This window comes from Atractosteus spatula, chromosome 15 (genome assembly GCF_055471065.1).
Source record: "Atractosteus spatula isolate fAtrSpa1 chromosome 15, fAtrSpa1.hap1, whole genome shotgun sequence".
Classification (NCBI taxonomy): Eukaryota; Metazoa; Chordata; class Actinopteri; order Semionotiformes; family Lepisosteidae; genus Atractosteus; species Atractosteus spatula.
The window spans coordinates 6,578,961-6,604,214 of NC_142720.1; the positions used below are offsets into that span (position 1 = coordinate 6,578,961).

Genomic DNA, 25,254 nt, shown 5'->3' on the forward strand with positions numbered 1-25,254 from the left:
GACCACTGCATCCAGGACATGGAAGCACACAGAAGGACAGATAAATAACATAAGTGAGTCATACACCTACATGCCTGCACTTATAGCAATATGGGCTCAAGTCTCCAAGCAGTTTCAGTCTTGCTTGCTGTCCCCTATCTGTGAATATTCAATGAATCCAGCTGCTTCAAATATAAGGTTAAAAATGAGAGATATTCATTTGGCTTATCTATCTCATTTAGTTGCTAGCAGCAAATACAGTATATTAGAGGACCTCAGCCAGCATCCAGAGCTTTTTGTGAAAGAAGCCATGGTACAGGCTTCAACAGCATACGATCCCTGGGCTGCTGGCCCCAGTCAAACACAACGGTAAGCACAAGAGAACAAGACCTCCAGCATCTTTACCAGATGGAGGATTACAACATATGCATGAGATGACACAGCATTAAAAAAACTGATTAGTTTAGTGAAGAATCTGAAAAAAAATAAAACAATGCAGAACATTTTCATGTGTAACCCTCACAAAAAAAAACGTAGTGGGAACCATAGTTTGCTTATTAAACACTTTTGTCCTTCTCCTTCTCAGAATAATTACATGCACATAAGGCATGAAATCCTTAAATGCACAACTCCTGAATTTGGATCCCGTGCTCTGAATGTCATCAACACAACTAGCAAGCTCAGATGTACAAACACTGATCAAATTTGTAACGTAGAAGATACCAGTTTTAGAGTACTGAGAATTCAACAAAAATAGAGCATGAATTGAATGTAGCCACTAAAATAAGGAACACACAATTTATAGTTTTCAACCAAACTGTACTCAAAATATCTTTAGAGAAGAATACATTTCATATAATTCCCAATAATTTATCATACAAGGTAAAGAATACTGCATATGAAGCACTTTTTAGGGACAGAAAAGGGTTTTTCATAATTTGAAATAAGTATTTAAAAATAAACCTGTAAATATATATTCTATATATAGAGAAATACTGTATATGCACTGAAACAAATATGCACGAGCATGTTAATTTCCCTTTGTTTATAATTTCTGTTTTCTGCACAACTGATTTAGAGATCCCTCTGGGAAAACAGACCTTTCATTTGTATGTAGGAGGTTTAAAAAAGTTTGTGTATAATGGTAGTGTAAACAGTTCAATGTTTAAACGATTCACTTTTTTCAGTTATATGCCGTCAAAGGATGGGTTTTGGAAATTAAAGCCAGGAGACAGTGGATTATCAGGATCGCCTTCGTGGTCTTCTGAAGAGGAACCACTGTCCTCAGGACTCAGATCGTCTTCAAATATCCTCTGTAGCAAAGCGTCCACAGTCTTGTATCCTGAAGCGACAAGAGGCACAATGTCAGCATGGGCTACCACAGTGTGGCCAGAAAGGCAAGAGTTCCAGGGCATCTAGTGGACAACACCAGGGCCAGCAGGGCTCAATGATCTCCCTGTAAGGCCTCCTCTGGGTGACACCGTTGCTTGTCCACAGCCTGAAACCTCATTTTACTTGGTTCTGCGCTCATAGAAATTCTGCCATTTTTAAACGGGGGATTAAGATGTCTGCATCACTCACTTTTTGAAGCAATCTTGAACATGAGGGTAGGCTTTCCTTTCGAGAGTTCGGAAGGCCCCAGTTCGTTCTCGTGAGTTTCCATGTTGCCCACCAGGGTCTCGTCTAATTTATCCCTAAAGGTAGCAGGAACACAGGGACCAGAATGAGCCATTTGGCATTCAGTAGCCAGTTGTGCCATGGTTATGTTTTTTAGTGCCAGAACATTTAGATTTTATCAATACTGAAAAGCATTTTTGGGATGAATTAATGACTTCATTACATTTGAGTAGAATACGTTTTAGAGGTTGAAAAGTTAAAAAAGGGCAATTAATTTCAGACGCGTTTCAAAGATTACAAGCAACCGAGTTGTCATGATGCTACGTACTACATACATTAAGAGATATTATATTTCACTAAAGACAAAAATAATTTAGCCAAAAAAATAAACTTTCTCATATTATGGCTTCAGTTCACCATCAAAATATTATGTGTTTTAAGCTAAAATAAACTTAACACATGTCAGAAATATATTTATTAGTCTATACGTACCCAAAAAATTGTAATAAATTCCATAAATAGAGCACTGTTTTTTAAATTTAATCTTTTACAAAGGGGCATGATCATTTACTGTGTAGTGCACTAAGTCTGTCCAAAAAGGAAATGAGTATCAAGTTTAAATTATTTGAGCTCTTATTTATCCTATTGAGTGTTTCTGGAAAGTTTTATTCACCCACGTTAGTTTGTATGCACTGAAATGAATTGTCTCCAACGGTCAGAGTTTTTTTAAAAATGGTGATGGAGCACCGCTCCACCGGGCTCTGTTAACACTACACCACTATATATGTAACACCTCCTACAAAATTTCCCCCTTCCAATTGCAAAAAATAAGGGTATGAGAAGAAAAAAATCAGTTTAACAAAACTTTCCTCCACAGGTTTATGCAAAAGATTGGTGTATTGAACTGTTTCCTTTTATATTAATAGACCATCTGGATCTGACTCGTACATCTAAATCAGTGACTTTCCCTCCAGAGCCCTGCAGGTTAAATAGTGAACTCTACTTCCTTAGTAACCACAAGAGCTGGAGACCTGTGACTGGGACCAATTATGTCAATAATGGACTCAATTAAGTCACTAAGAGCAGAGGTGGAGTGAAAAGCAGAAGACGGTAGCTGTGCACAGTCTAGAAGAGGTTTACCGTTTTAAACTCCTCTAAGCCATGTGATAAACACAAAAAGCTGTACTGTACAGTGAAAAGAACCCCCATGTAGGAATAAGGGAATAGTAACACAAGTCAGAAAGCTGGTAAAGTCACACACACATCAGGAGCAAGGGGAGCATTTTAGTTCTCAAACTAGATTTCAAAACCTTAATAAGGAAACTCAGCAGTTTAAGACTGAATCTGCACCCAAATATTGTAAATATTTTTCTAATGTGTCCTGCTCCTTTTCAGAATAATTATATGCACCAAAAAAAGGAAATAAAGCAAAAATAAAACATCACAGCTCCCAATGTTCAAATCCTTAAAAGCACAGCTCCTGAATTCCGTTCCTGTTCTCTGAATGTCATCAACACAACTAGCAATCTCAAATGTCCAAATACTGTACTTACTGCTGAATCCCTAATTCAAGCTCCTGGATTTTCTTTTCGATTGACGTCTGTAAATCGCTCTTTGCTAACGTGTACTCCACAAAGAAAGCTTCCAAAATGAATGCTACTAAAATGCTGTGAACAGATGAAAACAGAGCATTGGATGAGATGTATTCCTGTGGCTCTCTAGGACCAGATCTGTGCAGCCCAGGTACAGTATATAATCAGCTAACTGAAAGATCAGTGTTACTGAATTCTGGAGAAGCACTGTGTGCAGGATAAAATGAGATATTAACAAATGGTGAGTTCATCATAAGAGAATCAGCACAAAACAAAACTCTGACTTTCATTTCATTTTCAAACAAAAGCATTCACTTTTAATGTGAACTCAGAGTAGCTAAGCACCCAGATATTTATATTTAAGTACTGTTGCTCAATTTACACATGAATGTGCTTCAAGTTAGAGGCAACTTAAAATTGTAGCTCGGGGGGGGGTTATGGAATCAGACAGAAAAATACACATTTATTAGAAATGCACTGTCTGAACAAAATCATAAAAACACAAAATAAAAACACATAAAAACTACATGACGTTTGTTCTCCGCTTGCTTCAAGCTTCAGAACGCATCGCGGTATTCTTGGGTATTCTTATACCGTACACAACTGATGTACTTCGATATTTTCACCTCTGCAGAAACAGTGCATTTCCCATTTGGTGCAATGGAGTTCATACATTTAGCATGCTGCGAAACCCACAAGGCTAGGTCAAAAAAAAAAAGGAAGATGCAAACTTACTTCATAATGATGATAACAACCACAATGTGAAACAGGACGAAGAAGATCCTAGCAGCAGTGTGGGTGACCGTGGTGAAGCCGCTTGTCAGGAGTGCACATATTAAAGAAAACATTCAACAGTGATCACAGTAAAAAAAAACGTTCCAAAACACTGCTCTTTTCATCTCCAGTAATTCATTCTTTAAACCTGCGGATAAGCATGAGACTCTCTTATAACTGCTCCTCCCCTCACTGTCAGCGTGACCATGGTCAAGTTTCTGCCCACAGGAGCCTTGAAGCAGGTACAGGTAGAGTAACCGCGATAGTGCTCTTGTGCAGCAGGGACTTGACTGCTTCAGCTGTAGCAGAACAAGTCTCTGCCTCCCCTCCCTCAGCCCTCTGTGAGCAGCTCTAGTACCCATGGGGAGTGAAACTGAGCAGCTGTGTCTTCATGCTAAGGATAAGGAGAGACTGAACACAACTCCACTGTGACAGTTCAGAACATTCCTCGCCAAGTGAATTTCCAGGAGAAGTTACAATGATTTATTGCTCTCTGGTTCCACGGAGGCTATCTCTGTTTGGTGTTCATTTGCATGGTGTTCAGGTCAATAAAACCAGTCCATACTGGAAGGTCACTATACTATAGAATGGATCATGTTGGGAGAAATGATACCCGCTGTGACACTTATAAGTTGTGTGAATGCAACACTTGCATGTTATTACCGATAGTTTTTTGTCATTTGCTTAATAAAATGTGACGATTTGGCTGGATCTATATATCCGATAACCGATTTCCCGTGACTTAGGGTTAAACAGCTTTTTTTCCAAATACATAAAAATGCCTGTGTTGCAGAAAGACTCTTTACTGCACAGATGAAGTGCATTTTAATTTCAAAAGGATATCATGCCACTGGTTGACAACAGTGAGCTCCAGAAGGAGGACAAATGAAGACACAATGTCATTGAAGTTGTTCCTACAGTAATTATTTTGGGCAAAGGCAGTCTCTTTCAGAAGGGGGTTCCCACAGTAGTTCTGTGCAGAAGCAGTGGAGCCTGGCGCAAAAAATTTGATTTTATCCTTGAAGATCTCCATTCCAACCACGGCAAATATATAATAGACCACCTAAAAATGATTACAGAAGGAAGATATACCTTACAAGTACAGAATAAAATACTCTTCCTCTAGTTCACATTTGTGAACATGCAGGTTATAGCTTTTAAAAGCTTAAGTTACTGTTCGATTAAAAATGTTGTAATAGAACCCTTTTTTACTTTTTGCTGGTGTGGTTGTGGGGAAAAGAATGCAGGTTAGTGATTCGATTTTTCGTTTAGATCCTAAAACTAAGAAAGTCCAAAAACTATTTAGACCACGATTTTGGCCTATCTGGTTTGATGAATAGTCATAGTCCTAGCATCATTCAAGAGTTAGTAAAATTACATTCTGAAACCAATTAGAATTAGAACTATATCTATAATATTCTAAAACCATTACCGGCTCAATAGTTTCCAGCTCAGTCAGCTTTCTGTCATGTAGATTTGCAAGGCAGCTCAGCCAATAATTAAAGTTACACCTACAACTGTGACTCCTTTAGATTAAAACATGCAGGGGATACAAGGAGACACTACAGCCCGACATGTTATACAGAAAGTAATTACTTTAAAAAAAAGTAATACTGCACACGAGCAGGAGAAGCTTCCTCTGAACACTCCTGGACAGAATGACACTGAATTGAGGTTTGGCCCTTCTAGAGTGAAGGCCCGTTTAATCAATCTACCAACCAACACACTTACAATGATGAGTTGTCCAAAAGTAATAATTGTGGGTCCTATCTTTATAAGAGTATTGATGATTGTCCGAAACCTGGAAGGAGAAAAAAATGGAAAATGGTTATAAAATTGTAGTTTTGCTTAACTTGCAAAATTATTGATAAATGTTTCTCCTTTTTTTCTAATCCCTTGCATAAGACATAAAAGGCATTATGGTCTCTCGCAATGCCTGCAACCATTATCACGTCTTTAAAAAAAGCACAGAGGCTTAAAGCCAGGAAAGCTGGAGTTCTAGAGTTCGTGTCCCTCCCACTGCCGGGCACTAAATAAAAGGCAGAAACACACGTGAGAAATAACGCAGAAATGTAGACAGCAGAGTAAGAACACACGGAACATGAGGAACGCGCATTTTAAGGAGATAGAAAAAGCTCAGTGCCAATCAACATTCAACTACCCTTAACCTCTTCATGCAGTCTAATGGACTAGAGCAGGGATTCTCCATCCTGGCTGTGGGGACCAACACACATGATTCTCATTGCAGCCGAGCTCTTTACTGAACAAGCTTCTTGGCTGGAAACTCTCCTAGCGCTTTTTTTTCCTGCTCAAAGATCATCAACCTTAAGTTACTTGTAGACAGTTAAATTGTGATTTTTTTTTAAGGGAGTGTTCAGGTGAAACAAAAGACAGCACGTACAGTATGTGGGGGGATCAGGACCAAGATTAGGAAACTCTTCACAGGTGGACACATAAGGCAAAAGTAAAAAGCTCACCATTACCTTTTAACACTGTCCACAATGCGAATAAGTCTGAGGACTCTCAGGATAAAGACGATATCCAGTACTTGACGGCTGGTATAGCCGTCGGCTGAAATAAACAAAAGACGAGTGTACATTTAATGTCCCTCCCCATCACCAAGCTCTGACAGCAAGCAGGAACGGCCAGCAGTTTTATGACAGAACAGCGGGTTATTGAACGGTGTTAGATGGGACAACAGGCAGCGATATGCTACAACCAAAAATCTCTGTTCAAGGGAAATCGCATTTCTGACACGATATATAATAAAGCTTTTATTTCTCTGATCTTTTTTGGATATGTTTAAAAAAATAAGACCAGATGGCACGACCTAATCTAACAACAGAAGTCTAGCCAACTGCTGGTGACCACACAAATTGCTTTAGCGCAGCTCAATGGGAAGCAACACACGAGATGGGGCCATTGTGGTCCATCTAGCAACACTGCTAAATATGTCAGCACAGATTAAATTTAAGTGTGAATTCAATTTTTTTCAAAAACATTTTGATTTCTTGGGGTCTTTTTTGACAATGAATGTGCATCTCTGCCAAGACAGATACAGAGTGGAAAAGGACAGAGAAACCCATCTTAAGTCAGCTTAATTCGCAGAAATCTTGACCACTACCTCAAGGAAGTATGAGGACATTCAGCATTGTTCAAAAAGAAGAGTTTACCAAAAATACTTATTATAATAAATTAGGTAACAACACTGTTTGAAATTGAAGTCTGCAGTTGTATACATCTCTTAATATAAAATAGACTTCTTGCCTTTAAGTGACCTAAATAATGGTTAATCAGTGCATCACGACTGAACAGAAATTTGATGTCCACTTTGTACTGTCACTGTTAAGTGGATAAGAAAGCACTCGTGCAATGATGTAACATATGTGACTAAGGCCCACAGGGTTCCCAGATTGCACCACCGTTATGTTCCTGCAAATCACTGCTTGAAAAGCTCCCACACCTATAAATTCCCAGTAATCAGGGACAGAACTACCACATTAGAGCAAACTAGGCCACAAATTACAACAAGCGCAAGCAGTCCCATCACCAAGGCCAGGGTCCACGGTCAGTCTCACCTCTGACTCGCACTGTCATGAGTCAGTTTCTTCTGTGTGTATGCTCTTCTGGTCAGAAACAAACAAAAAATATTGTCTTCCTGAGAGATGGCTGATCTGCTTTTCGGTGGTGGTGGTTCAAATCCCTTTTCTACCAAAGCCCAATAATTACTGGCAGCTTGTGTTGAGTACAAGCAGGGGATCTTCAGTGCATGGAGATACCACTGACCCTTCAAGATCTTGGGTCGGAACTCGCAGTTCGTACTGCGGGAAGTTTTAGCTTAAGTGGGGCTTTCTTTTCCAAAAGCATGTGTTTTACAGACTTCCCAGAGGAAACTAATCCAGATATAAAAGACAAAATGTGCTGTGAAAAAAACCTTGTACTGCATCTGGAATGACAGGAGCTGGAACTGAAGAATACTGTGCATGCATTATAGTGTGGTATAACCTTACCAGTAAAACAAAAACATTTCAGTGCTTCTCAAGAGTTGATCGTCAGTGTTTGTGGAGAATAAGAACTCGTAGTAAAGAGGAACCACTGCAGTAACCAAAGGGAACTTGGTGTGCCCTGAAGACTGATAAGATAAAATGCCTTTACTGGGAAAACCAACTCTGTTGCAAGTGTTATCAAGTGTGAAAAAATGGAAGGAGACTGCGATCCTTTCAGGACTATGCCAGGTACTCAATAAATACCAAAACACTCACCCTATATAGAATCTGTACATAGAATATCAAAATATTCATTCGCTCACCCTGCGGTCCATGTGGGTCCTAATGCCCCAGTATAGTGACGGGGACACTGTATAGTGGTGGAGGGGATCCCCATTACCTGTAAAGCGCTTTTGAGTGGAGTGTCCAGAAAAGCTCTATATAAGTTTAAGCAACTATCATTATTAATTATTTTTGAAGTAAAAACATGTGTTAAGATTCCTGAATTTGTAGAAATCATTTGAGAAAAACTGTTGATAATTCTACTTTCCCAACAAGCTTATTGTGTGCTTGCACTAGGCTGAAACGTTTTATACTCACATGACTTCAGAGCGAAGTTGACTGTGGTAGCCACTAAAGCGGCAATGATGATGATTGTGTCAAACCTGTGGAAGGAAAGCCCAATTCATGAGCTACAGCTTCGAGCTGACACATCTGCACGTAGGCTCTTGGACTTTGTGAACAGAGCAATATTAGTCTTTGTGTGGAATTTGCCGTTTGTGAGCTTGTAAAGGAATGTGACTATGGACTTTAGTTAAACCAACCATACAGGAGCCGGGCAAAAGGGACAATATACAGATGCCCAGGAAGTCAGATTCTTTGTGGAAGTTTAAATTGTTGATGCTTCAGCGCTTCACTGTTCATGCCAATGAAGAGTGTCCTCCTCAATTATAAAGTCATATACATAGACAAAGGCCCTGTGAAAGACAATGGCAAGCTGGTGTGTACATACACAGGTAACTTAAATTATCCTTACCCTGTCTGACCACATGTGAGCTTTCCACCAAATGTGGGGGGAAAAACATAACAACAAATTGTGTTTTGGTATACCCAACACTTGCTCATATTTTCAAGTGTCTTATGCCCTCCAGCTGTCCAGCCCGCCACATGTCTGAAAGACTGCCCTCCTGTGGCAGGCAGGGAAGCCGGCCAGGGGGCGCTCAGTCGGCCTTTCTCACCAGTTCCAGAACTTGTGCCTCGAGAAAAAGGACCGGGGGTCGTAGGTGTACAGCTTCAGCAGGATCTCCAGCATGTACAGCACCAGGAAGGCCCACTCCGCATTGGAGATCAATGGGTTTTCCTCATCCAGGCCAATGAAGACGGCGTTCACCACAATGATGAAGTCGTACACGTAGACAAAGGCCCTGCGAAAGACGAGGGGGAGCTGGTGTGTACACATACAGGCAACTTCGATCATCCCCCAAACATACCGCTAACAGCACTAGTGCTGCACTCAGCTGAATCAAGGCTTCCTTGATGTTTAAGTACAGATACAAATTCTGTTTTATATTGACATGAAACCTTTACGCCACACAGCATTTAAAAAAAAAACTTTTACAGCTTTTTACTGCACTTGCTTTTCGCTTTTTATATCGGCTCTCTCTGTGAACACCTGGTGAATGCAAAGTCCGATTACAGCACATGCCACATATTTCCTCTATCAGTATAATACACATTCCACTTCCATTGATAAACATAGGTTCTACAAATACTTAATCACAGAAGTCACTCATACATGGTTTCCATATTGATTACCAGTCTTCCCAACCATGGGAAATCTTTGTTCAAATGTGGTTCTGCTGACAATTTTTTTTAAATGCCCGGCTTCTCCACCCACTCATGACCGTGTTGTTGTCTGGCCTCCCTCACGCTTCAGCGTCACACACCAGTATCTCTCCACCCAGCTAGGCATTCTCTTGCGTATTTTTCCCAAGAGCACGTGCACAGGCCTTCAGTGCTCTCTCTGAAATACAGTTATTTCTTTGTCTATTTTTTAATTATTTGTTCTGTGGTGTAACTGCAATGTATTTTATTACTTTCACATGTTGAATTATAATTCACCTTATTCCATTTTAAATTAGAATAGAGCAATCCTCAGGTTAAATTTCCTGGAAAACAGCAATACAACTGTAAAAAAAAACCAAGTTAAAGGCGGCCATTACAATACTTTAAAAAGTTGGACGTCAGTATGATCTGGGCTAAACGAGCCGACAGGATGGAAGCAATGTTGTAGCCCCAAACCACTTCATCCAGCAGACAGTGAACTCTCGGACACAATCCGTTCAAAATGAATCGGCTATCAAGCACCGTTAAGTGCAGGGAGTGGCTCTTGAGAGACAGAGGCAGTTCTAGGGAACAGGATGCTTACTTGTGCTGCACCATTCGGCAGATGAGCCTGCTGGGCTGGCTGTTGTACAGATGAGGGAACCAGGTCTGCAGGGGGTGAATGTGGGACTTCAAAGTAATAATCTGAATGTTGAGGAGGTCAGCCAGCTGAAGGAAGGCCACTTTCCCTGGGGAAAAAAATCAATAACTGATCTGCTGTGACTGACTCCCATACAACACAGATCCCAGAAGTATCTGCAGTATCTAAAGGAAAATCAAATGAACATTTTTTAAGTCATAAACAAATATGGATAATCTATCTGCATATTTTCTGAGGGGGAAGGGGGGGTGTTATTTCTTTGTTTCCAATACTGTTCGGTCCTATTTACTAAACAAGAAAAGTTTCAAAATATTCTGAACATAATGTGGACAGAAATACTCAGAAAAACCGCTGAAAGTGCTGTAATTACTCAGTCTATTGTGCAGACATAAAATGTTGAGTCACAGTAGCAGCAGAATGACCACATTCTTCCTAATTTATCTTGTTTCATATATTATTAATATCTTGGTAGCATAACAACATTGCTAAACATATTTTTTTAAACAAGCCACAAATATTTTAATGCAAGACAACACTCAGTCTGTGCTCATAAATACATTTCCTTTGGGTCAGGTACTGTATCTCCAGAAGAAGATACTTCATAGAGTAGTTCAGGTAGGGAGCTCCGTCAGCAGGCATAGGCTGCAAAGGAACAAGTGAAGGTTTATTCCCTGCTGAAAAGAGAAGAAACACAATGTTTCGGCTGTGGAACCTTCTTCGGTTGTGAGAAAGAGAGGAAAGTCAGCAGCTGATAAAGCAGGGGAGAACAAAAGCCGGGAGTGGAGAGGAGGTGGGAGCAGGGGGGAGACAGAGTGGGCACTCAGGTGGTGCGAAGTTGAGAGAGGTGAACTGAGGTGTGAAGTCAAAACCTGCAAATTAATAGAGAGGATTGTGGATTGTCCACTGTGTGGACCCTGCTCTCTGGCTTATTAAGACGTCCAGATTCAGCAGATCTCATGAAAACAGATTTTGTTTAATAATCTGAAACTAGATGATGCAGTGGCAAATATGCATGTACAGGGGTGAAGGTGCTGAGAGTTTTGGAGCAGGAATGTGACCACGTGCAGCAGGTTCTTCAGCTGGTATTGAGCTGCTGCAGTGCTGGAGCGCCGCTCGTGATGTGGGCCTGCGGGGGAAAAGACAAACCTATAAAGCCTTTCTTGTCCTCGTCGCAGACGCTCCACAGGAGCTCGCGGTGGGAGTTGCTGATGTCGGGCTGGACAAGGCGGACCAGCTGGTTCCAGTGTGACTGGTAGACGACCGGCTCCCCGCCGTGCTTCACCTGCAGGATGCGGAAAGCTTCCACCATCTTGTGCCTCTTCGCTCTCACCAGCTTCTTCATTTCTTCCTGGAACAAACGCACGCACCCTGTCGAACCACGAATCTGATCCATCCTTACAATCACCAGCAGGAGAGGCGGTCACAGAAGGAGGTCACACCAGACCACATGCCTTCGACCTTTCTCCCAGACTTTTCCATCCTCTTACTGTATATACTTGATCCATCTGCGTTTCTGCTGTAATTGTTGTGTGCACATTACTGGCTGGGTTGTTGAGTATTGATCGAACTTCAACTTCTGTACTTCTGAAAATGACAATGAGTTTGAAATCCACCACAGTGAACGCCGAATGAAGTTTAACATTCGGACAAGGAAGGAACATGCAATGAAGTTAAAATTTATTTTGATCCCTGAAACTAAACAAATAAAGATATTTTTTGCAAAATTAATACTAACTGTATTATCTAGCTCTTTTGACAAAGCACCCAAGTGCAGCCCCCACCCGGGTAACATGGGGAAGCCCCACTTCACAGCAGATGAGGTAAAGGAGTAGCTCCTTCATACATTTGATTAAAGGGGGAACTTTGAGACAGATTAGCCGCACAAGCACGAGTGGAGTTAAGCCTTGACACTGAGGTGAACGCCTGTCCTTATGAAGACTTCCTTAGGATCTTTAAGTCAAGTAGTCAAGACCCCAGTTTAACATCTCACTTATCATCTCAGTACAGCCCCTCCTACACCACAGTGTTTCCTGTCACCACTGAGGCACTGGAAATTCTGTCCCAGAGGCAACAGCGCCATTGACAGGTCAAACATCATCACTTGCAGCAGCAAGTAAAGTACTGTCGTCTCAGTACGTACCAGGCCCAGCCTCGTTTAGCTTCTAAAATGCAACGAGAGGCAACAGGGTGGTAATGCTGCTGTTGACACCGAAGTACACAACCTGAAACTATGTCTCTACCAAACAATTGTGTCAGTTTTAATAACAGCTTTAATTTAACTCAGCTATGCTCACAAATTCAGTCTGTCACACCATCTAGATATCTGCTTGGTCTGCTTCTAATGAATTTCTGCTATTCTCTGAAAGATACAATGGTTATTGCAACCCAGGACACAGGTTACAAACTGTTCAATTGAACTAAAGAAGAGAACAAATACCATAGATACTATCATACCAATTTAACAATGGCTTAATTGTCATAGACATTAAAAGATAATTATGTGAACAGAAAATGAAACTGCCTAACTGAATACCCATAGTCATAGAAGATCAAGAACAGCATGGCCTGGAGCTGGCTTACCTTCAGGTGCTTCCTGTAATTATTGTAGACGACAGCCAGGAACACGTACATGAAGATATAGGTGTTGATCAGGATATACAAAATGAAGAACACGGCAAAAAAGAAGCTGGAGTTGTAGGCCGGCATCCTTTAAAAGAAAACGAAATGAGAATAAAGTTGCATGTGAATTCTGGGATGGTGAGCACTGTCCTGTATGATTTTTGTATGATTACTGATGTTCCCTCATGGGTGCTATGGATGACACAAGTGCTTGACATGACATGTTTGCCCTTCATGTGTTTAGGGAGGGAAGATTGCTTGCAGGTTTCAGATGCTTCTAACTGCAGAAGTAGGACACCTTTCCCGAAAGAGCACTTTCAAGTGGAGATTCTGACTTAAATGACTTAAAGACATTAAGGCAGTGTGGCATGGGAATTCGGAAAAAATTGTAACTTTACCAAAGACATTGAAGGGCATCCTGCACCCATGATATGAAGTCTCTTTTCTCCTTATCACTGAGAATATTCACCATCACAATTCCATTAATACCGTATAATTAAACAAATGTTGAACACACACGGGATGAGAACATCTTTGATTTATAATCATTCCGAATTTTGATGATCTCCTGGGAGCTCACTCCAGTAAAATAGGATCATGCCAGTCTTGAAGTCTTTTTTCATGCTGATTTTAAAGCCTGCTGCCAAGCTTACAGGGAAAGCATCAAGTACTGTCTTCTCTAAAGACGACATTATTTTGGCACAGATAATGCAGCACAAACACATATGATTATGAATCTCAAACTCACATGACATCAGGGCTGTTGGCAGTAGTTACCAACACATACAACTCAAACACAATATCTAGGTAGCTGGTGAAGTATGGAGTGCCTTCATTCGTCACAAGTTTTCTGCCAAGAAAGAAATAAAATTGTACTCTTGCCTGACATTTTCATTTTGAGCAGCTCTCAGACTGACAGTTTTGCTCGTTTATTGAACTTACACTGTGTGCTGCTCAGAGGCAGCTCAACGCTCTAATTCTAATGTGAGAATTATAACTAATTTAAGTGTTTACTATTTGATATATTCTTTGCAGCGCATCATGCAACACTGAAAGATGTAGCCATATCACAAAAATGAAAAGGTTAGTTTGATTTTAGAGTGGATTGAAGTACAGCATACAAAATAAAAGACTGCATAATAAAAGGACGTTTTTACATTGTACACAATGGTTTAGACTAAATTGTTACAAAAAAGAATATTTGTTTCAGGACATTTCAGTCTAAAGACCTTCTTCAGCTACTTGGAAGGATCTCATCAGTGTCTGAACTCCAGTGAAAAAAAAGTTTATCAACCTGGTGAACAACATAAAAACCCAATTTGACTTTTTTAACTAAAAAGAAAGATAGACAGACCAACTGACAGGTCGGCATGCAGATAGGAGGTAAATACTGAGCTCACACTTGCCTTTTTCCAAACAGTTTTAGTGCCATAAGGGAGAATATCAGTATACTGAATATAAACAGCAGAAACACATACAGTATTTCTGGCAGTGTGTTTCGAATGCTCCTAAATGCCCTTCGAACCTGCAGGAAAACAAAGCACCCAAGATTATATCCAACACTGCATGAACTGCACTTTGATAACCAAACAGCAGGGGAGACACAAACAACACTTTGAGTTTTCCATGTGCTATCCTGCTAAAACACTTGCTCAAGTGAATATCCAGTGCTGGCTTGGAAGAAACTGGTTTTCATTTTTGATAAATACTTCTACTGAACCTTCAACATCATCTTAAATCATCACTAGTGGTCCTTCCCTTACTATAAGACTACTTAAGGTTAAGGGTAAAATGACCAGCAAATTTAGAGGATGGTTCCATGATTTTAAGAGGATAGATTTAATGCAAAGGTCTCACAGCATATTCCTTAGGTTTTCATGAAAAGGCTGCATGCTTTGCAACATTGCTCTTTGACTAATGAGGCCTACATTGTTGCCTTCTATGTAAAACACATGTAACAATGTCTGAACAAAGGAAAAGTCACCTGACGGCCCTCTGTAATGTTAACCAGGAACAGAGGCCGAAGCACTCTTGACCACCGAACCCCATAGTAGCCAAATGCCTTCATGGATCCATATATCAACATGTCCACCAAGGTCAACTGAGGAGAACAACCAGAAAGGAGCAACATAAACAGTTTCTCTAAGCATAATTCTTGACAGATGGGGAGCAAAATTAACCAAGTAAAAAAACACTTGGAGTGAATCTCTATATCATTCTGGTACTGTACATACAAATGGAGCATATCAGCCTGCCCTGTGAGATAAGTAGTAATGAATCTGAGATGGCTGGTTCGAAGCATTCATGACTGATTAAAGGGCAAAAAATGTCTCCATTCTAAGAAACAGAAATCGAGGTTTCATTCTAGCTATCAGCTCACAGCAGCTGAGCTCCTGTTCATAACCTGAGCCATATTTCAACAATGAGAGATCAGACTCTGGCATGGAGACTTTCCTAATTCTTTTAAAACAAATAATTTTAGGGACTTTATGTCCTCACACACGTTCAACTACCTCTTTGCAAACAAGCAATAACTTTAGTACCCACTCCAGTCAAATCAAGTTATGCTGTTAATGGCATAAGTGACCTGCATACAAAACTGACATAAAGGTTGAAGAGAGTTTGTGAAAGGAGATTTCACTCTACTAGAAGACTACACATCTCTATCCAACTACCCAATCTGACCAAAATCCCCATCTTGTCAGCAATGGATTAGGTGCTAAAACAGGGATCATATCTGCATATACTAGGCACTGTCAGTGTATTAAGTCTAAATCTACCTTCTGAATTCATCTTTCAATGCACTTCCAGGTTTTACTGGATCATGTTGGTAAGCAGGCTTTTAAAACATTGTAATACTGTACATTTTAATGCTCAACCCCAAATCTCGACAAATGAATGCTTAAAAATGTGCTGTTCTTTGGAAATCCCAGGGCTTTTCTAAAAAAAAGTAGAGGTGTTACCCTGATGTCCTGGCCAAATTTCCCATTGGCCTTTACCAGTCATGGCCTCCTAATAATCCCCCATCTCTGAACTGGCTTCATCACTCTGTTCTGCTCCCCACTGAGAGCGGGTGTGTGGGGAGCGCACTATGGCTGCCGTCGCATCAGCCAGCTGTACACTGGTGGTGGAGGGGAGTTCTCATTACCTGTAAAGCGCTTTGAGTCTAGTGTCCAGAATAGTGTTATATAAGTGTAAGCAATTATTATTAAATAATCTCTAACATTTGAGATGCTTCCATACGGTGGTAATATCTACATTTTCTACAAAAGCTAAGTCAATATAAATAATCTTTAAAATGGCTTTATCAACACCCAAGAACGCATTGCTAATACCTCACTTTCATAGCTCTGTTCTCTTTGAAAGGTCAGAAATGTCAGGACTTACCAATATGATGAGCACAACGCAAATGTTCTTGGTGTCTTTCCAGAACTTCTGCCATGGAATGACCTTGGCGAAGTGAACGAGACGGCCAGTGAAGACCGCCAGACAGATGAGTTCTGCCAAGAATGTAGCCTGGAACCAAAAAAAAAAAGGCGAGAGGAACTTCAGCATGCAAAAGCTTGAAAAGGCAGCTTCTTGAATCACGTGGCGTAATTCACATTGTAAGCGGGCCAAGAGACAGTGTGACCTGTCACCAGTTTGACTTGCTGGACTGTGTTTCGGCGAAGATGTGCAACATTTCCAAACGAAAAAAGATCAGAAAACACGCGGCAAGGTCAATAAAAGAAACATATTGTAAAACGGGAGGGAAAGGGTGTCTAGTGGGGATGTAAAACGTAGCAGAACAAAGGACAGAGCAGCTGAGAATGGGCACACAGGTGAGAAAGGGATATCTGGGGGAGAGCTGGATAAAGGGGAAATCATCAACGAATGATGAGGATTTAAAAAGACATAAGTCTATCATTGGGAAATCCAAACTTACAAGATAATTATATTCCTTCTACCTTGCTTTCTCCCCCTCACATCTAAAGAGGCTCAACAGCCAAACAGTTGTGTTTCTTCTTTCTACTTTTCAGCGCAGAACCTTTATCTTGTTTCTTTGCTGCGAGGGCACTGTGATGCAGCTCCCCACTCAAACCTGCAGAATTATTAAGCCCATTCCACCGTTACACTCACATTTATTTACCCTTTAACATGCAAGGCTAATGACAACATACCAGTTCTGTAGGTCAATTACTTTCTAAGGAACATCATGCTCCTGACCGCTGCGATGCTTACCCACAAAGGTAAGGGGATCAAAGCTGGGTCTTCAAACACGGCAAGCGCAAGATCCAGAATGATGAAGAAGTATGTGACCAAGAGCATGCCCCAGTGATTGTAGAGATTGTACAGTCTGGGAGAGAAGAGGCACATTCACCTTCATGTACATCGCTTCCTTAGAGTATATTAAGAAGAAGGCATTGTAACAACCAGCAGAGATGGAATACATTTTTGTACCTTTTCTAGAGCGTTAAATCCTAGGACGCATCTCAGAAACACTGAGGCCTGACAAATAATGAATTGCAATGTGTACCATGCCTATATTTTTGTCCTGCCATTTCAAAAGCTGAATTTCACTTTGTCCTGATTGTCCCCTCTCTTTGCCTGCACTCTCAGTAAGATGCCCCATCAGAAAGCAGCGATCTAGGTGAGCAGCAAGATGCTTGAGGAGGCTTGATCTGCATGCACACTGTGCTGCGCTCCTCCACTGTTTGTCTCCTGGGGTGAGGGGGAGGGGGAGGGGGTGTATAGTGCGGTGGATTTCCTGCTTGTGCTCAGCCGACAAACAGCTCTGGAATAATGGAGCGCCACAGTGACGATCCCACCGAGTGACGGAAAGCTTCTGTCTGGCTTCCACACAGGCTAAAAATAGGAAGCCGTGTGCTGGCAAAATGACTTTAACACTTGGATTCCCTCACGTTCTGAGCAGATAATCTCTCCCTGCTGTCCTGTCAGCAGGGGGACCACAGGCAAACTGGCCAACTGCATATAATACCAAACCTGTATTAACAGACATTAAAAGGTCATTCCACTAACTCAGAATGATTTAATTATAACCCAGAACTGATAAAGTGGTACTATTATCACTGGCTCTTAAGACATTTTCTACTGGTTAATAGCGTTAAAAAAACATTGTCATGTGTGAAAGTTCAGAATTGTAAATGTTTAAAAACTTGCCGAGTTTGTTTTACAAGGGTAACGACCAGTTATCCTTGCAAACAGGTGAACTCTCATGAATTTGTTGCCTGTTCATTTGATCCCTTTATAAAGATCAAACTAAAATATATATTTTGTTAAAGAACAATTTTTTTCTTCCTTTAAAACTGTGCTAAACAGGGTGACTCCAGAACAAGCACAATGACAGACTGGATAATTCTCCAGCAGGTTAAGGGTTTTGAGAAATATGAATTATGAATTAGTTGGTGGCACTGTCACCCTAATTTCTTAATCTGCTCATACACTCGGAGCTGACTGTAGCCAGCACATTTCGATGGAAGGACAAGGAAAGAATTTAATAATTATCTCACATGGCGCGGTTGTGAACACCTACAGGTTCAATGCCAGAAGCATCCAATACGTAGGAGAGGAAGTGTTTATGTGTGATTGCTTCAGTCAAATGCACAACCATGGAAGGGCAGACAGGCAGAGCTGTCTTAGGCACCCACAGGTCATGTGGAGCTGTGAAATGATGGGGCAGCTCGTTCCGATATTAAATGCTCACCTGATGCCCTGTGGTGTCTTCTCGAAGCAGACATTCCTGTTGTACTGAGCGTCCGAGACATAGGCAGCAGCCAGCTGGAGCTCCTGCCATTGCAGAGACACAAACAGTCTGAGTGCAAGTGACCAAAACCTTGGACATTCAGGATAAGCAATAAAGGGGAAAAAAAGAACACACTTTATGTGGACAAAAACGGACAAGGCCAGACATGCAAAATGACACCTGCAGAGCTGGGATTAGCAAAACCACAGCCTGGGAGTGCAGCACACAGGAAACCCGACAGAGTCACTGAAGGTAGAGGTGTCCAGTGCGACTCATCTCAGCCCTGACAGCTGGAGGTTAACTCTGTCGAGACGTCACCTGGCCCTGCATGGGATTTCCTCAACAGCTCTGCTACATGAGGGATACATGAGGCTGTACTTTCTAAAGCCTGAAAAAGCCGCCCACCCTCTATTTAAAGATGTACGAGTGCACAGACCTGGCTGCAGCCTATGTATTTGACTTTTCTCATGGCTGTGTTCCAGTGGCAGATGGATGGAGGAACACCACAACACTGCTTTCTCAATTAAATTGGTGATTTACTGGTGTGGAAATGTGACTGCAGTCATTTAAAGCCATACCTTAAGAAAAATTACATTTAAATTTGAATGGTTTTTATGCAGTTTTCCCATCTTATTATCATGCAATTACTGTCATTTCTCCATTTTTTCATGCTTTGTTAAACATGCTGGTACTTTACAATAGTCTAATGATATTCTAACTCTGGCTTCACTTAATGCCATCAACCTGTTGTAATTCGTTTTTTTCTAAAGCTTTCATCTAAAAAAAAAAATCTTCATCAGCAGATAAACAGAGAAAATATTAGCCAGTGACTCACAGTGAGATGCAATTTGGTTTTATAGTAATAGGTCTAACTGACACTATCAGTGGGTAGATGGGCATACAAGACTATTCATTAACCTGAAGGAATGCATACAGTAATTGTATTAACTGCCCTTTTCTGTAAGTCTTTCTACTTTTCAATCTAAATGACAGCATTTCAAAGAAAAGCATGCAGATCAAATGAAATGGTTTAGCGCAGTGTATTACCGTGTGAACTACGACAGGAAGCTATACTGTATCTTTTGCTTTCATGTGGCTGTTGAACAGGAAAAGGAGATGGTCAACCACATCATGTCTTAATCTCACCACGATATGAGAGCAGTGTAACTGAGTTTTCTGTTACGTCTATAAAGTGGATCAAGGTTCTATAATTCTGATCCTGGACAGCCACAGCCTGCAGGTTCTAACTATTACACTTACAATTATGCAGAAATGTTACAATGAACAGAGCACACGTCAAGTATTGTAGGGAGGTACAGTGATTAGCATTGCTGCCTCAATTCCTGGTGAGCTATCCGTGTGACGTTTTGACCAAAGACATACTGGTATGTTAACTGGCATCAGGGAAAACTGGCTCTTGTGTGACTGTGTGTGTGCTTTTGTTTGTGTGTGGCCTGCAATAGACTGACATCCTGCCCAAGGCGTATCCAGCCCTGTGACCAGTGCAAGCTGGGATAGACTCCAGCTCCCCCGTGACCCTGTACTGGATAAAGTGGTTAAAAAAAGAAAATAAAGGTAAATAGACAAGTATTGTAAACCTTATCTTGATTCCATCATTGATACATTATAACCTTTTAACACTTAATGTGACTAAAATTATGAGTGCTAACCATATAAAAACAATTTAACTATTTACCTTACAAATCAGTGAGTAGTCTTGTTTTACATATAATACATATAATGTGTTGTGTGTCCACTGTGTGTGAGTACATGTTGTACATACAGGACTCGTATTGTAACTAATGGCAGGTGAAATACATAGACTACCTACAGTATACTGTATATAGAGGAACAGAGGAAAGATGGCTAGTATTACAATACTGATAACTGGACCACACCTCAGCCTCTCTCTGCTGTTTCCAGCTAGCACTTCTACAACATGTAACAAAATGATACAGGCCTGAGGTCTATTCATTAACATTTTTCACGACAAATGAAGCCCATGCACTTACAGAAATATAAGCCAAAAAATAAAATCGCTCAAGCATATGTTTATCTGCATTTCCACAGAGCTTATTTTTCTGGTTTATAATCAAATACTATGAATTAAGGCCATTCACATACTATGTAACTTAGAAATTAAACAATTTTTTGCTTGCTTTTAACAAAAATAAGAAAACAAGAACATCTCAGGTGCAGTTGGAGAAATCATCAAACTGATGTCTCGTCAAATTAGTTTCTTCTACAGTAACACTAGCATATTCCAGATGGGTACCTCTGCATTCATTAACACACCAGTGAATGAAACGCTATTCATACTATCACAATTCACAGAAACAGCGTACATTTTTTGTTATAATTGAAACTTGGGAAAACTCTGTCTTATAAAAAAGATTTGTCTGAAGAAACAAACAACTGAAAAATGAAAAATGGTTTCGAAAACGTCTTACCATTTATATATTTTCTGTACTAGCACAGCAATTGATTATGAAAACGACCTCGATTTATCATTAATAAGCTCTTTTTTATCTGAATTTTGTCGAGCATAATAATCACATTATGAATTCAGGATGGCAAATAAAAGTGAACTTTCAATAGTGGATACAACAATTGTTCAGATTTAAAAAAAAAACATCAGGCTGATACAACGCAGCGGTTACCGTGTAATCCAACAACACACCCAAAGATAACAGCACAAACATCATATTAGCAAAACTAATTGAGGTAAGTAACAACGTGTTTTATTCTGTTTATTCGTAATGGTGTTTTCTAAAAAGATTTCTAAACCACAATGCAATCGCAAAATCACCGGACATTTAATGTATATAATTTAAATAACTTCAGCAAACACAGCTCCTCAAGAGAATTCCCAAAACTCGCGTCAGCAAATCTCCTCTGCTGTGATAACTCCTATCATCAGAATGATGGACATTGTAGCCGCTATATTCGAACTAAAAAACAAAACTCAAGGGTGACAGAGGAAAAACAGCATACTGGTGGAGCCACTCACCAGTTCGGTTTTACTCTGTTTTTCTGAACCATTTCCTCCGTTAATTGTATTGTTTTCTGCAGGAGTCGGGTTGTCGGTGCCGTCTCCTTTCTCAGCTGGTGACATTTCGATTTGCACCTTCCTTTCCCGGCTCGGCGATGGAAATGTTTTATTTTTCAACCCGTGAATTTTGCAGGAAATCCCGTGCTAAGAGGCAGTCGACTCCTCAAAAGCTCAAAACTTCTCTCAAGTTGGTCTTGAGGTCCTCCCTTCAGTTGTGCGTCGTGAAAAGCAGTTAGTTGAAAACTCCCCCCTCCCCAAACACACACAGAAATAAAAAAAACAATAGATATAAACTATTCGAAACGGAACTCAGACATTACGCATGGAAGAAAACGTAGCAATAAAACCGGTTTAATGTTTTCTTTGCTGAAGCCATGATATTTGACCCGTCATGTGACAGAAACCTGGCGGAAACTGGTAAAGGATTTCAGGGAAAAGGAAAAAGTCAGGTTTTCGGAGATCCTTGGTCTAAATAAGAAAACCGAACCTTGAAACTGACCTGATGATTTGCACTGTCCCAAGACTTTTGAGTTAAAAAAGGAATGGATTTACCAATAATTACTAAAAATATCATTGTTTGAGACCGGGGATTCTATGTTGTAATGTTTAAGATGTAAAAGAGCATCCATTCTTTCTTTCAAAGCCTCTCCGCGGATCTCTATGCACTGTGCTACTGATTCTTGTTTGCTGGAATTGAATGTTGGCACATTCATAATAATATTTTTTTTTCATTTGATCATTAAGATAATTGAGAACAAATTATTGCATATATTAAATTAAAGTTAGGAAGGTGTTTTCTCAGTTAGAGACGTGCAAAATTTGACCAGTTCATCTAGACATGTACAGTATGTTGTAGTCTTTAGGGCTCTGATTCCTAGCATGGGCTTGAAGCCCTGTGTACAAGGTTCAGCTATATGAACAGGCACTCTCCATGTCGTTATTGTAAATGAGGGTTTGTTCTTACTTTACCTATGTTCTTAAAATAAAGGATTATAAAATGCTTGCAGAGAGTTTTGGCCTCTTGAATAACGCAGTGGTGACTGTGATCGGGGGCGCCAGTGATATATCTCTGGCAGTCAGAATCGCTTGAAAGACATCGTGTTTCTCAAGCATAGATTTCTAGCCATTTCTCCACATCACCCTCATCACAGATGGGGAGAGCGGACTGAGTGCAGTGCATTTAACATTTTTTTCTGTTTTTGTTCCTCAAGAAAAAATGACAGTGGAAAGAAAACAGTGAAAAACAAATTTTGTTGCGCTAAAGTTAAATACGTTCGGGTTTGACTTGAGCTTGCAATTTATCAAAGGGTTCACGAAAGTTAAGCCACACTAACCAACCAGATTCCTATATATCAAAACATCAAAGTGCTTTTAAAGTAAACAATGTTAGCTGACATAAATAAATATTAACTACTAATAAATCGGTAGAGCACTAATTCTAATAACATGTATTTTATGACACTAGGACACTGATCCACTTGGCACTTTTAGCTTTCCAGTCTATGAACTAATTAATCTTTAACGTCACAAATAGCACATTGCGCTCAAGTATTATTTGGTGAAAACACTAGCAATGGGATGGAGCCAAAATGCCAAGACTGATACCTCTGAACTAGGAACTTCATAACTGGCCGTTTGAACATCTCCACAAGACAAAACAAGGCCGTCTTCCTGCTGTTTTGTTGTCATGGGGATATATATGCCTTGTAGAAAAGGGCTAACAGACGCAGGAACAGTATTAAAATAATAAAATATTGTTTTCAATTTTTAAACCGATTTCCCAAACTCCGGATAGTTTGGAGCATAGTAGAAAAAAAAATGAAATAGCGCACACCCGCACGCTCTGCGTGATTATACCCCCATCTGTCGGTCGACGATTTCATTTACAACTGGTTCACAACGCGTGAATGGCTCCTAGGGAAATCAAAACGTGGAAGAGAAATGACAGAATTGCTTGGATTACAACATGCACGAAACCGATACGCGCCATTTCTTAGATACAGAGTTTAGAGTGAGGCGGGTCGGTCGTGATTGTGAGTTTTTTCCCCACGCGAATTGGCGTTTTACGGAGCAGCAAGACGTATGAGCCTCGAGAGCTGCCGTAGAATACAGCCGAGCACGCCTGGCCACGGGCTCGGTCACGTGGCCGCCCGGGAGCGCGCATCGCGTCCCCGCAGGTTCTTCCTGCTCCAGCCCAGACAGAGGTGAAGATGGCAGACGTATCGGACAGGACGCTGCAGATAGCGATCTTGATTTCCTTCGCGTCTGGGTTCGTTGCGGGCTGGCAGGCAAACAGAATGAGAAGGCGGTTCCTCGACTGGAGGAAGAAAAGGCTGCAAGACAAGCTCTCAGAAACGCAGAAGAAATTGGACTTGGCGTGATTCGAGGAGCGCTGTCAGTGCTATGCTAATGGGTCAAGACGAAGGTACCATAAAAGTCAAAGACGAACAAGATTGCGCTTGGACACATCTTGGATACATTTAGTAAATGTGCAGTCAATGGGGTACTTTTACACCTGTTATAGCTGATATAGTAACAGTGATCTATTTCTGCAACAATGAAAACTGCCTCACTTTTACTTTTGGTGTTATATTGGCCATTTAAACTTAAGGAGCAAGTAATAGGTTTATTCCATGCTGAAAATAAGTGTCAACACACCTGAAGAAGGCTCCACGGCCGAAACGTTGTGTTCTCTTTCTTCTTTTTTTCAGCATGGAATAAACCTATTGTTCCTTTGCAACCTACGCATGCTGACGCAGCTCCCCACCTGAACTATTTAAACTTAATGTTCTTACATTCACTCGATCTATTCTGTGCTGAAACGTGTTCTCTGGCCTTAATCTACATACATCATATAGCAACACGAATGCAGATTACCCATTACATACATAGGAACATATTCACTATAAGCTAAAATAATGTTATACCAAATACTGAAAATGCACATTGATTTTAATTAATCGTAATGAACTGATAGCAGATTGTGTTATTTGGTATTTTAGTATTTAACAGAACACAAACCATATTGCTCTAGGTAAATTTAAAAAATATGGAAGTTATTTCATACTTAATTCATGTTATTTGTACATTGTGAAATCCTTTACATAGTAGAAGCAAACTTTGTCTCAACTAAATAATCATGAGTAACTGGTGTTTTGTAATGTTCTTTCTCAGGTTCTGCAAGCTTTGAACTGACAACCACATTGCCAACAACAGCATGGGTCTGTGGAAATCGCAGAAGTCATGAAAACATTTCTCGAAGAGAAACAGTGATTTATTGCAAGATATGCATTTACCTGTCATCTTGTACATTGCTGGATCAAAAAGAGTGTTGTTACTACTACAATTTAGATTTTTTTATATTTTCTAAAAAATAAATATGTTTATTAAAAAACAAGCATGTCTTT

The 25,254-nt window shown here is 40.4% G+C and overlaps 2 protein-coding genes across 2 annotated transcripts; one reads left to right on the forward strand and one right to left on the reverse strand.

Moving 5' to 3' along the window:
- Nucleotides 1-777: 777 nt before the first annotated feature.
- Nucleotides 778-22,242, reverse strand: tpcn3 (two pore segment channel 3). Its single transcript, XM_088933687.1, has 19 exons — nucleotides 21,806-22,242; nucleotides 18,757-18,839; nucleotides 17,274-17,388; nucleotides 16,440-16,568; nucleotides 15,037-15,153; nucleotides 14,459-14,577; nucleotides 13,801-13,902; nucleotides 13,014-13,140; nucleotides 11,580-11,781; nucleotides 10,377-10,521; nucleotides 9,187-9,372; nucleotides 8,549-8,613; nucleotides 6,446-6,533; nucleotides 5,694-5,763; nucleotides 4,806-5,025; nucleotides 3,924-4,014; nucleotides 3,150-3,263; nucleotides 1,561-1,673; nucleotides 778-1,321 (listed from the first exon to the last, which is right to left on the reverse strand). The coding sequence occupies exons 1-19, from the start codon at nucleotides 21,908-21,910 to the stop codon at nucleotides 1,167-1,169; spliced, it is 2,346 nt and encodes a 781-aa protein (XP_088789813.1). The 5' UTR covers nucleotides 21,911-22,242; the 3' UTR covers nucleotides 778-1,166.
- A 1,787-nt stretch (nucleotides 22,243-24,029) lies between these two features.
- lnc.lemp (lncRNA encoded micropeptide) lies at nucleotides 24,030-25,245 on the forward strand. The gene is made up of 2 exons (XM_088933689.1): nucleotides 24,030-24,272; nucleotides 25,022-25,245. Exon 1 carries the CDS (start codon nucleotides 24,058-24,060, stop codon nucleotides 24,226-24,228), a length of 171 nt encoding a protein of 56 aa, XP_088789815.1. The 5' UTR covers nucleotides 24,030-24,057; the 3' UTR covers nucleotides 24,229-24,272; nucleotides 25,022-25,245.
- Nucleotides 25,246-25,254: the final 9 nt, after the last annotated feature.